Here is a 13,416-nt window from a genome sequence, read left to right as displayed (position 1 = left end):
AAGCGAAGATGCAACGCATTACTACCCTAATGCAATTCTCCTGGTATTTTAATCATTCACTTACATTTTTCTCTATTCTTTTATGAATTTGTTAATTTATTTTCTCTTTATGAATTTGTTAATTTATTCCTTCTTTTTTAATAAGTGTTCTCCTCTTTCTGTATTTCTCATTACCTTCTGTTACTTCTTTCTGATGAACATAATATTCTTCGGAAGCTTGAATTTCAAGTCATTGTCACCTGTGGGTTTGCTCCATATGAATAGAGTTCATCTGCAGAATAATAATAATAATAATAATAATAATAATAATAATAATAATAATAGTAAACAGACACATAGACCGAATCCCTTACCGCCTTTCTGATAGGTGTCAAAGGTCTCGCAGATAACATAGGTGGTTCCTGTAGGAGGCAAAATTGATCTCGCTGCTTTGACCAGCTCCGTGAGGGACTTCTTGACGTTCTTCACACCTTCGGTCCTTCCCACCCACGTCATCACGAACCTCCGCTTCTTTTCTTCGTTCATGTTCTTCCTGCAAGAAAAGCAAAATAGATATGGGGATTAGTTGCGGTAAATTGTCCACTGGGAGGTTCTTCGATTTTCTTCGTACACAGTTTTCTGGAAGAAGAAGAAAATATAAATGATGTTATTCACCGAAGGATGAAGACGTGAAGGTTTCTCCTAAAATCGATCGTAAAGAATTACATTGCAACTTCTGCAGATACCAAGGTCCATATATCTTTAGACCTTGCGCAGATACTACCTTGATTTGCCGTGAATTTAATAGGCCCACGAAGAGAAAAAAAAAAAAACCCTGGCGATGTGAGGAAAATTATATTTTGTATATTTTGCATTTTGAAGAGTTCCAGTATAAACGAAGGCATTTTGTTCTCAAGCGGGAGCGAGTCTTTGCTCTAAACAGGCATTTCATAAAGTAAATCTCAAAAACCACACAAAAACCCCTCTTCAGAGGGGGCATGACACTCCAAAACTGTATGTGCTTCCCAATATATTTGCTCTCCAATTTGTGGGGTTTTTCAAGTTTCAAAGGTCGATACTGATCTGTTATCACCAAAAGGAATGTCTTCTCCGATACGAAGTTAGTGCAACAAAAGCCCCCTTTCAATTATAATCTTGAGTTTTCTCACAATCCATTTCATAAAACATCGTCTTCCTCATCTACGATTGCCAAGGACGTTAAATTTACTATATAGATTTTCCGTTAAGGTTAATTGAATCTGCATGCAAAATCAAACTGATTTCATACACTCAGGCAAGGTCATTAATTTCCTACCTTGTGAACTAAATCATTCAGCTATCCTTACCAATCCTTAAGGAGTCTATGTAAATAAGGAAGCGCGTCATCAACAGACATATTCAAGAGGTATGTACTAGGCTCTCATACGTAATGTTCTAACTATTGTGTAAAGACAACTCGACGAAATAGCAAATTATTTCATCAAACAGCATTTCCTAAGAACAAAAAGAAGCTCAATAAATAAACAACTTGTCAGAAAACACACATAAAATTCTTCATAGTTTATCGCCTTCGCAGTTGTAAAGCTTCAACATAAAAATGTTGCTTTTAGGACGCCACAAGTCGAGCAACCAAATGGGGGGAAAAATACGGTGTTTTTCTTCTCTGTTTTCTAACTGCATCGATCTCAAATGTACGGCTCACATAAAACCCAGGAGGACATTTCCTTCCGATTTCATCCCGCGGTTTCATGATCTATCTCGGTTTAGAAGAGTTTGTTATCAGGAAAGGGAAGTGCCTCATTGACCCCATTTCTACTATGTCATTATCTTTCCTCACTTTAAAGAAGAGAGTCTAGTATGGAAGGGAGTCTAATATGCCTTACTCACTCTCCTCAGTGGCTTTCAGGGCTACACTGCGACCTGTTACCGCTAACATGAACTTCTATAAGGTAGGTTGCAAGTTCTTAATTACTGAAGTGATGAGGTTGTTAGTCTCTTAGAAACGCACCAACAAACATAAAGAATAGTAAGAAGTCTTGGAAATGCACCAACAAACATAAAGAATATCAAGAAGTCTTGGAAATGCACCAACAAACATAAAGAATAGCAAGAAGACTTGGAAATGCACCAACAAACATAAAGAATAGCAAGAAGACTTGGAAATGCACCAACAAACATAAAGAATAGCAAGAAGTCTTGGAAATGCACCAACAAACAAAGAATACCAAGAAGACTTGGAAATGCACCAACAAACATAAGAAACAAACTTGAAATGCACCAACAAAAGAGAATAGCAAGAAGACTTGGAAATGCACCAACAAACATAAAGAATAGCAAGAAGACTTGAAAATGCACCAACAAACATAAAAGAAGAAGAGTCTTGGAAATGCACCAACAAACATAAAGAATAGCAAGAAGACTTGGAAATGCACCAACAAACATAAAGAATAGCAAGAAGTCTTGGAAATGCACCAACAAACAAAGATACCAAGAAGACTTGGAAATGCACCAACAAACATAAAGAATAGCAAGAAGTCTTGGAAATGCACCAACAAACAAAGAATAGCAAGAATTAAAGAAAATTGCGAGTATATAACAGATAATACTGATAAATCTGTGATTGATTACTTCTGTCAGTCAGGTATCTATAATTCCGCCATGAACTGTCCTTGACGACAAACAAAGGAGCTCTTTATCAATACAAACAAAGGATACTGAGTTTTGTTGAACGCTGACAAACAGCGTTTGTCATCCACTGAATGCTGTAAAATGTAGTGCGTCTTTTTTTTATTTAGAATACAAAATATCAACAAATTTCGTAAACACTTTTGATGTTACTGTTCACCGAAAAAAAAATATGACTGGACACTCACTAAAACTTTTAAAGACGAAATAAAGTCAGTACAAAACAGGATTAATTTTTATGTATAATAACAATAATATTTTTGAATCCCGTTTTGCTGTAGCTAAATTCATCCCTAATGGTGCAAACTACATTAAAGCAGCAAGGTTTCCCTACGTCAACGAAGTTATTTTGTCTCTTACACCTCCGCTCACGAAGCTGAATAGAGGTAGGCCTGCTGCTTTACCAGAGACTGTTTCTTTGTAGCGTTCCTTCGGCCCCTATAATATCTGCAACCCCTTTTGTTCTTCTACTGTACTTCTCTTTCTTCCATCTTACTTTCCACCCTCTCTTTACAATTGTTTCAACATTATTTTCAGCGCTGAACGACCTCATAGGTCCCAGTGCTTGGCCTGTAGCCTAAATTTTATATTCAGTTCCGTTCAGATACAATGTGGAAGTCGTGTACTCAAAGGTCAACCGGTTTGACTAGTTCTCTCACATCGTCGTCTCTAGAATGTGGTGCTCGCTGCTTTCCTTTGTGCTTCCTGATTCACCGACCTGCCTTCTTCTAAGAGGTTTGTATACGTATGTCACCGAATGCGGGGAGACGTTCTTTAATGAATAACTCACCTTGCTGTGATCAAGGTTCATTAGGGTAACATTGGCCTTCTGGGCTAACACCCCCCCCATTAAAAATTGAAGTGTAACCTGGTGGTTGCATTTGAAGTTCTAAGCGAAAAGAATATAATTATGACAAATGATAATTGGTGGTTGCATCTGAAATTCCGAAAACATGGAACATGAGAATGACAAAGGATAATTGGATATTAATTATTCTACTTCCAAGGATCACGGGAAAAAAATTCTACCCGAACTGACAAATTACAAGAAAAAGTCTGCAAGAAGAAATCTTATATAGAACGCAGACAAGCAAAACATTCGTGAGATGAAGAATACGAAAACAGCTATCAACAACAGCAGCAACGTCGATAATACCGCAACAACAAAAATAACAACAACTGTAATAACCACGGACAAGAACATTGTAAACAATGGAAGACTGGGATGAATGGACCTTGTTGGTCTAAGTAATCGATGTATTACGTATTCTCTCTTAAGGTTCTTACGGAAGGTAGGTCGTTGGTCGACCTGGGATCTAGTAACTAAGACTACATTAGATAAATAGTACCGTTGTAGGAAGTAACTGATGTAGGAAAATTATGTCGTTTTTCGTCAGAAAACGAAATAGAGAAGATACTTGATCAATTTTGCTTTTATTAAAATCGATTAGAGTTTCCCTGACCTGAGTTTCTTATTTTCACTCTGAACAGACTTTTGGAATTATAAATCTGTTTTTGATCAGTAAGTGAAAGTGAGAATTTTAATGATAAGATTTAGGGTTCAACCTAACCAATAATCATTTCCTGAGAGCTCGCCCTTGTACTTATCTAAAGGAAATACTAAAATTATATTCGGTTACTATGGTTACGAAAACGATAAAACTATGACTTGTTCAGCTGTTTATTGTTGTCGACTTTGTGGAATGCGTTTGTCAAGTTCGGCAAAAAAAGGGAATTTATGAGAAGTATTTTTTTTTTATCAAAGGTGGTAAAGGAATGTATATATCCAAGAATTTGCAAACATGCAAGAAGAAAGCACCAAAGCACAAGAGAGCACAAACACACAATTCTTTTAATTTTTCCCTCGTTATTAATATTAGTAATGAGATAATGAGCAATGCAGCCACATTTGAAGACTTGTAAAATCTGTTCGAAATATTTCTCTCATGAGGTGATAACTGATGCATAGCAAAACTGAAGAAGTTGAACATCAAAGCGACTAAATGAAGCAGATGAAAAATTAAGGGCAGAAAGCAGCAGAGTTGTCGACAGTGCGCCATACTGGGAGCACTTTAATGGGTATCCCTCTACGGGGATGTCTTCAACCTTTGAACGATCCTGTATCACCAGTGTAGAACCGATAGTATCAAAAGAATACCGAGCAACAAATTAAAGAATTGAAAGTTTATGATAAACGTCGTCAACTGGAAAGTAATGGTTAATTAAACCACCAATTTAGTCATCCCATTCAGAGAAACCATTATGTAGTATTTACATGCTTCGTCAGGTACTTTTTCTATTAATTTTGTGAGGGGTCTCTTTGAGTTTTTTGAGTTTTAAATTGATTGCATTTCTTCGGTAAACATTATACATATATTGTATTTCATATATTATATATATGTATATATATATAACATTATACATATATATATATATATATATATATATATATATATATATATATATATATATATATATATATATATATATATATATATATATATATATATATATATCTGTATATAATATATATATGTATATAAATATATCAATATAAATATATATATATATATATATATATATATATATATATTATCAATATATATATATATATATATATATATATATATATTTATATATATATATATATATATAAATAAATATATATACATATACATATATAAATTTCCAATGATCTATTCAATTCATCACCGGCTCTGTGAACTCAACTTGTGATTCCACGTGAATTAATTTAACTCCATACCCTGGTATTTTTGGACCTTCACGTCTATCTTGACAAATAAGCAGCTTGCAAAACCAGCTTAAAATTATTGCCGAGTTTGCAACAAAACTTGTCCGACGCGAGACAATTTACGAGGACTAAATCGCCACTCAAAAACTGCCGGCGCAGCCTTAGGACCGGGGTGTTTGTCCGAAAACCGTGCATAAATCATGAGGCATCGATCCGAGACAGAATGAGGCCTCAAGTGGTCGCATGGGGAATGAATGCCTTTTGCGGTATACATGGTGTTCATGTCAGCTGCTGGACAGAATGCCCATCAAGGTGCACACAAATGTGGCTGACACGTGCCAATGATATCTTTAGATGGGAAAATAAAATGTTTCGAATTGCGCAGATCAGTCAGGGAAGCCATTTGTCATTTTCTTACCGTACGGATCCTCCAAGTCAATTTCTTCCAGATTCGCTTTTCCACTTGTTTAGTGTTTAAGAATCCTCTTCAGTACAGGGATGTGTCATAATAATAATAATAATAATAATAATAATAATAATAATAAACTCAATAATAATAATAATAATAATAATAATAATAATACAGGTTTTGTTAAACAGAATGGCAGTTTCAACAGCATTTATTTATATAAAAGTAAAAACGTTCAATCTGGCCTTACACCAGCTTTTCTTGTGCTGGAAATGGCTTTGAGCAACGTTGTGGCAATACTGATAAGACAAATTGAACGTTTACTGTATAAAATAAATGCTGTTGAACCTGCCATTCTGTTTAACAAAACCTGTATTAAAGGTCTTTTTCCTAATTTTACAGGAATAATAATAATAATAATAATAATAATAATAATAATAATAATAATAATAGTTAATAAGACATTTTATTGAATAAAAAAATGTCAGTCAAAAGTGACATTTTAATAACAACAACAATAAAGAGACATAATAATAATAACAATAATATTAATAATAATAATAATACTAATAATAAAAAAACTGACCAGGCCTTTATCGTCGTTTCCTTTCTTATATTTCACTGGATATTTCGTCAGTTTTATCAGGTTTCATATTCATGTTGATATGCATTAAGGAATTAAATGCAATTAAACAAGTGTAATATCCAAGAAATGGTTTCCAAATTAATTAACATTATATAACATTTTGTATCACGTGACCGAATCTAAGAGGGGGGCTATAAGACAGTTTACAGTACGAATCCTGATGAATTAAGAATAATCACTTAATAGCGTTCTCTCTCTCTCTCTCTCTCTCTCTCTCTCTCTCTCTCTCTCTCTCTCTCTCTCTCTCTCTCACTCAGATATATATGTATATATATATATGTGTGTGTGTATATATATATACACATACATAAATACATACATACATACATACATACATACGCACACACATATATATACATATATATACAGTATATTATGTCCCCCTTTTTTATCTTTATCTCTGTCTGTTGCCTCCTCGCGTATGAACTGAAATTGTTTGTTTATCCATTTATGTCTGTCAGTCTGTCATTTCTCTATACATCTGTTGTCTGTCTGTCCTTGTTTGCCTAACATTTTATCCTTCAAAAAAGTGAGCTGAAGCCGAGAAAAAACTTCGGGGAGCAATTAATCATTCTGCAATAAATAGTGACAGAATTTATAGAACGCATCACCTAAGGTCACGCAGTATTAATGTATATCATTAATAGTCTCAACCCCACCTGCTCATCAATAAATGCCAAAGGCAACGCCATACGCTTCGCAAAACATATTGTGTTCAAAATATCATGAAAAATTTGTCTACAAATGGGTGAAGGACGCTTTAGCTATCACGCAGTAGCTGAAGAAATAACAGAATCATGATGGTATTTTAAAAGTGATATGTAAAAAAAACGTAACTTTATACCGGAGTAATAGCGATATGTATTTACCCTTCTGATGCTATTACGGCTTATGATAACAGTTCCATTATTTTTACTACCACGCTAATTACCGTCATATTACTTACTATAATTGCGAATACAATTACCTTGACACGACATACCCCCTTTTTTTTTCTAAGGACTCCACAGTAATGTGGCTGTTTGTGTTTTGTTGTAAATTGTATCTGTGATCGATCTTTTTTCACTGTGAAAAACAAGATCGGTCACATCTTTGAGATATTCTGCTTTTAAAACATTTTAATCATTCATAAAAAATAAAATAATATCAGGATATATTCCTATAGGCTGTTTAACATTCTATTATTATCGGGATAGTGTACCTATGAGCATCAGTATCCAAGTAGTCATTGCATCATTACAAACATTACATTAGAGTTACCATCACTATTTTCATTGCCATTATTATCAATGCCATCATAAGTTTAATCATCACTGCTAAAACTGCCATTTTCTTCTTTATAATAAAACGTAACAAAACATAATCCTTTTTATGATGATTAATATAACTGCCTCATAACGACGAATGTGCTTATTAGTGCATAAAACGTTTCAAATACTAAGAAATTGGAAAAACTTTATATACCACCGTCTGTCATGAAAACTATTATTATTATTATTATTATTATTATAAATTGCTTGCATACGATGTTGGCTGTCAGCACTCATGTGAACGACTGCAGCTGTCAACAGACCGGTAAGATTTACAGTAATGTTTTACTAACTTTCCTTTCTACAAGAGAGTTCCATTAACGATTTATTGCTCCTTCACATTTTTCACACATTTTTCACATCGTGTTGGAGTGTTATCATTATCATTATGTACTGTGAGTCTCTGGCAACACAGAGCCCAAATCTGGTTAAAATGTAAGTCATTATGATCTTCATTTTGAGGCAATTCCACCGACATCTTACTTTTGTATTTGAAACATATACTTTAGTTAGAGGTTAACGATCGTGCACAAATACTGATGCTATCGTTAAATACAGGAATACAATTTAAACATTATTATCATTATAAATATTATTTTTATTATTATCATTATTATTATTATTATACATGGATAAAAAAGAAGACAAAGAAAATAAATTTATCCCTGAAAAAAGAAATTAGCAATGAAATGTAATTATATCGTCAGGGAACTTTCATTTGTGCCAGGAATCAATTAAACTTCTTCTTCATCTTCCATTTTTCCCTAAGGAAACTTGGTTAAGAGTTGATATAAAACCTAGGCTCAGGTGTACAGGGGCCGAGGTTTGGCACAGTACACCTGGAGAGAGAGAGAGAGAGAGAGAGAGAGAGAGAGAGAGAGAGAGAGAGAGAGAGAGAGAGAGAGAGAGAGAGAGAATGTTTAAATTGTCTTTTTCTTTTATCAAAACTCAGGTACAGGACACACTTAGGTTTACTTTATATAAACTGAAACAGTGAGACTAAGAGAAAGTTTGTATAAGTGATTGATTGCTTGACTGATTTTGCGTTGCGAATTGGCGACACAATTGCTACGGCCATTAAGATAAAATAAAATTGACTAAAATAATCTATAAGAAAAAACTTTGATTTCAGTTATTATTAACACAGCCACAAATTTCAAACATACATTTACCTACTTCATAAAAATATACAGAACAAAAAATATTAACAAAAGCAAATATGAAGACGTAAAATAGTAAACAAAAGCTTATAACTTATGAGGAGGACGAGCTTCAGTGAATTTAAAAATCCTGCTGGACTACAGAGAGAGAGAGAGAGAGAGAGAGAGAGAGAGAGAGAGAGAGAGAGAGAGAGAGAGAGAGAGAGAGAGAGAGAGAGAGAGATTTTTAAATCTTTGGCTTTTTTTATTACCTCTCCCCATCAAACTTTCCTTATTTATCCAGAGAGTTGGTTCAAAGGTGATTTTACAAAGGGCTGCTTCAGAAGGAGTAATTGGATATAAGTTTTTCCTTTCAATTGTAGGTCGGTGTTTACCTAATAGGAGAGAGAGTCCAGTTGATGGCATACACCCATACATAGGTGTATATATACAGTATATATACATACATACATACATTATATACACACAAATATAATATATATATATATATATATATATATATATATATATATATATATATATATACATATATATATTTAACAACTCTGGACTTCATATACGTCATTCAGTGCTTTCAAAATATATATTACAGACAAAATGACACTAACAATCCTTAAATTTTCCCATCACAGCATACAAGTGTTCACTACAAATTATATTTCCAATTTCAGTTACTTTAGTATCTTTGCCGTTTGACAATTACTGCTGTAATTCAAACTCCATACTTTATAAAGTACGTAATGTATAAAGTATGAATAAACAGCAGCGAAATTCCCCGACACCTTTCAAAGGCATATTCTTGCCCGCACTTCCCAATAGGTAACCGTTAAAGGGGGCATCAATAATACGCCTCAGCTCCGATGACATTTGACGGCACTGAGTAGAATATGTAATAATTCTCCTGCAAAGAATACCCAGCGCTTTGCCAGGAGCGTAATGGACGTGAAATAATTAGATGTTATTGACAAAGCGCTTAAAAGAAGTGATGGCTCGGTAATAGGTCTGCTGACGATGCCGAAAAGTGTTATATGTTTTTGTCAGCTTGGAGGTGGAAGTAAAGGTGCAGGTACACATACATACATACATATATACGCATACGTTAGCGCCCGCACACATATATGTGAATATATACATATGTATACATATAAAATTATATATATATACACACGTGTGTGCGCGCTCGCCCGCAAGTATTTTTATATGTATGTATGTATGTATGTATGTATGTATGTATGTATGTATACATGTTCATATGCATCTTCACTTGGCTTTTTCTAAGCTGACAAAAACAAACAACACTTCGGTAAAAAAATATATATATATATATATATATATATATATATATATACATTACATACATACATACATACACATACACACCTTACTGACAAGGTGTCCTGACCTCATATCAGCAGAAGGAACCTCAATTGAAAATGTTCAATGCTTTTGTCAAAAGTCATTTAGTCATGAGACATAGGGAACAAATAAAGTAATCCAACACGGGAAGAGGTCCAGTCAGACTGCAACATTTACTTGGCAAATGCAAAAAGAGAACCAGCCGGGTCTCCTCCCCATCTCTGAAAGCGAATAACCGAGATAGACGTTCGTGTTTCGTGATAATTCTGGGGCTCCTTCATCTATTCATTAAGTGTAGCACTGATGAAAAGAACCCCAGGGAACAATTTGACTTGTCACGAAAAGATGACGCAGTTTTTTTTATATTATAAAGTTGTTTTCATTCTTTCATGGCGAGGGTATTTTCCAGTATGTACGAAAGTTGTTTTCCTTTCACGAGTGGCAATCATTCTTTTCATGTACCTAGAGAAATAATTCATCAGTGACAGTGATTATCCATAGATGGTAATGTCAGTCACATTTTGACATATTAATTAATCAAAGCCCAACATTAACCTAACGATTAAACCAGTGTATAAGTGTACATGAATTCGTATGTATATACATACACACGTGCATATATACTGTATAATATATATATTATATGCATGTGAAAAAGTGTGTATCGTGTGTGTGTGTATATATATATATATATATATATATATATATATATATATATATATATATATATATGTATATATTATATATATATTGCATATTATATATATATATATATATATATATATATATATTATATATATATATATAGAGTATATATATATATATATATATATATATATATATATGTTGGGTGAGTTTGGTAGAGCTATGGACTGGCACCTGCTGACCCGAGTCTGACTCCCCGGCCTGCTTGATGAAGAGTTAGAGGGATTTATTTCTGGTGATAGAAATTCATTTCGCCATAATGTGTCTCTGATTCCACAATACGCTGTAGGTCCCACAAGGGGCAACCAAAATGGTTCTTTGCCGAGAAATAAGTCTATCCTTCTGGCCAGGCTCTAGAGAGCTGGGTTAATCAGCTCAGTGGTCTGCAAAACTAAGGTATACTTTTTTTTTGCCGTTAAATGGTCTTCATTGCATCGGAATTCTTTGCAACATCAAAGCTAGCAAGGTCAGACAATGAAAAGCCAAAATCATTCTTCTTGTTTAAAAAGGCAATGATGAAACCAACTTAGAAAGTGAATTCATGGCATTTTGAATGAAAGACGTCAAATGAATGCAACTTATTAACGGATAATAAGGAAAGATAAATATGCGATTTCATTCATGTATATAATAGCACACATACATATACAAACTATATATACTGTATATATATATATATATATATATATATATATATATATATATACACACATATACATGTATGTATGTAGCCTATGTATACATATACATACATATATGTATTTATATATACGTATATATGTGTCTGTATACATATACATATATATACATATATGTATGTATATATATGTATTTATATACATTATAAATACATACAATGTACATATACATATGTACATATATGTATACAGTATATATATTATACATATATGTACTTTTACACTTAAACGTGAAGAAGATTCGATCGTGAAAGAAATGAAAAAAGACAAAAAGCCATGTCGAGAGAAAGGAAATGGAACGGAGACTGGAAAAATAATGCATTATGGTCCTGAAAACAGACTAGGAGATAAGGCAACCTAATGCGTTTGTTTATTCTAGGCCCAAAGACAACAAGAAAGAAGTGAAGGTGGATGTGTCGGGGAGTATGTAAAAAGTATGGCTCAACTCAAAAACGAAGTTTAAGATTAAATCTGAGAGCAACCAGATTCGCTGAACAGCAGCACCAGTATGCAGTAAATGTGCCTCGCTGTCGAACTTCTCAGTTCCAGAGGTCCTTTATTCCTCACACCTTTGGACTGTGGAACAGCCTCCCTTCAGAGGATGTCGTGCAATTGGAACTTCAGAAGTTCAAGCGAAGATGCAACGCATTACTAACCTAATACAGTTCAACTTGTATTTTAATATTCTACTCACACTTTTAATTATTTATTAATTTAATTTATCTCTTTTTTCTAATAATTGATCTCTTTCTGTGTTTCCCATTACCTTCTGTTACTTCTTTCGAATGATCACCTTATTCTTTGGAAGCTTGAATTTCAATTCAATGGCCCCTGTGGACTTGTTCCATATGAATAGAGTTCATCTTCTGAATAATAATATAATACATAATAATAACAACAATAATAATAATAATAATAATAATAGTAATGGTCGGAAAAAAGCGACTAACTTCTACATTATCCTTATGGAAAACAGTCACCAGCAGACCTTAAGTACAGTAAGCAAGCCTATAGGAAACACAAAAGGAATTATATCGTTGTTTTTCCGTCCATCCACTTTTTATCAAGGAATTAACTGACCAACATAGCCCTAACACGCAAGGACACAGAGCCCCGAAAGGTAATAATATGCCATGGACAAAGTTCCGACGTGTATATATCACGAGAAAAAAACTCTGAGAACTGGAATCACTTAAACTTCTCGATTACTCTGGAGAAAGTTTAGGGAGTGACACTTGGTGGTAGAATGCCTCAAGTATGTGGTTAAACACTGCTGCACTGGGGCTATTATTATTATTATTATTATTATTATTATTATTATTATTATTATTATTATTATTATTATTATTATTATAGTAACAATGTTTCAGCAGTTCCAGCTACGGGTTAAACATATGCACGGTTAAAATTTTTCATACTTGCGATACAAAAATACATTATTATTATTATTATTATTATTATTATTAGCCACTATTATTATTATACATTACAGTACAATGTTCTTGGTGCAATCTAGCTAATGGTTAAATATATATTTATTCAATTTACACTTATGATAAAATATACTATTATTATTATTATTATTACATTATTATTATTATTATTTATTATTATTATTATTATTATTATTATAGTAATAATGTCCCAGCAGTTCCAAATACAGCAGTGTTAAATATATACATGGTCTAAAATTTCATAATTTACATAATAAAAAAT

General features: G+C 33.2%; 1 protein-coding gene across 1 annotated transcript in view; it reads right to left on the bottom strand.

Annotated features, from left to right (window-relative positions):
* The window catches only part of LOC136849745 (uncharacterized), a 109,803-nt gene that overhangs the window by 6,485 nt on the left and 89,902 nt on the right, over positions 1–13,416 (bottom strand). Inside the window, exon 2 of the mRNA XM_067123139.1 lies at positions 354–532. Coding sequence (XP_066979240.1) covers positions 354–525 — 172 coding nt within the window. The 5' untranslated portion in view covers positions 526–532. The remainder of the gene's footprint in view (positions 1–353; positions 533–13,416) is intronic.

The sequence above is a fragment of the Macrobrachium rosenbergii genome, chromosome 2 (genome assembly GCF_040412425.1).
Source record: "Macrobrachium rosenbergii isolate ZJJX-2024 chromosome 2, ASM4041242v1, whole genome shotgun sequence".
NCBI lineage: Eukaryota > Metazoa > Arthropoda > Malacostraca > Decapoda > Palaemonidae > Macrobrachium > Macrobrachium rosenbergii.
This window is presented reverse-complemented; position numbering and strand designations above follow the sequence as displayed.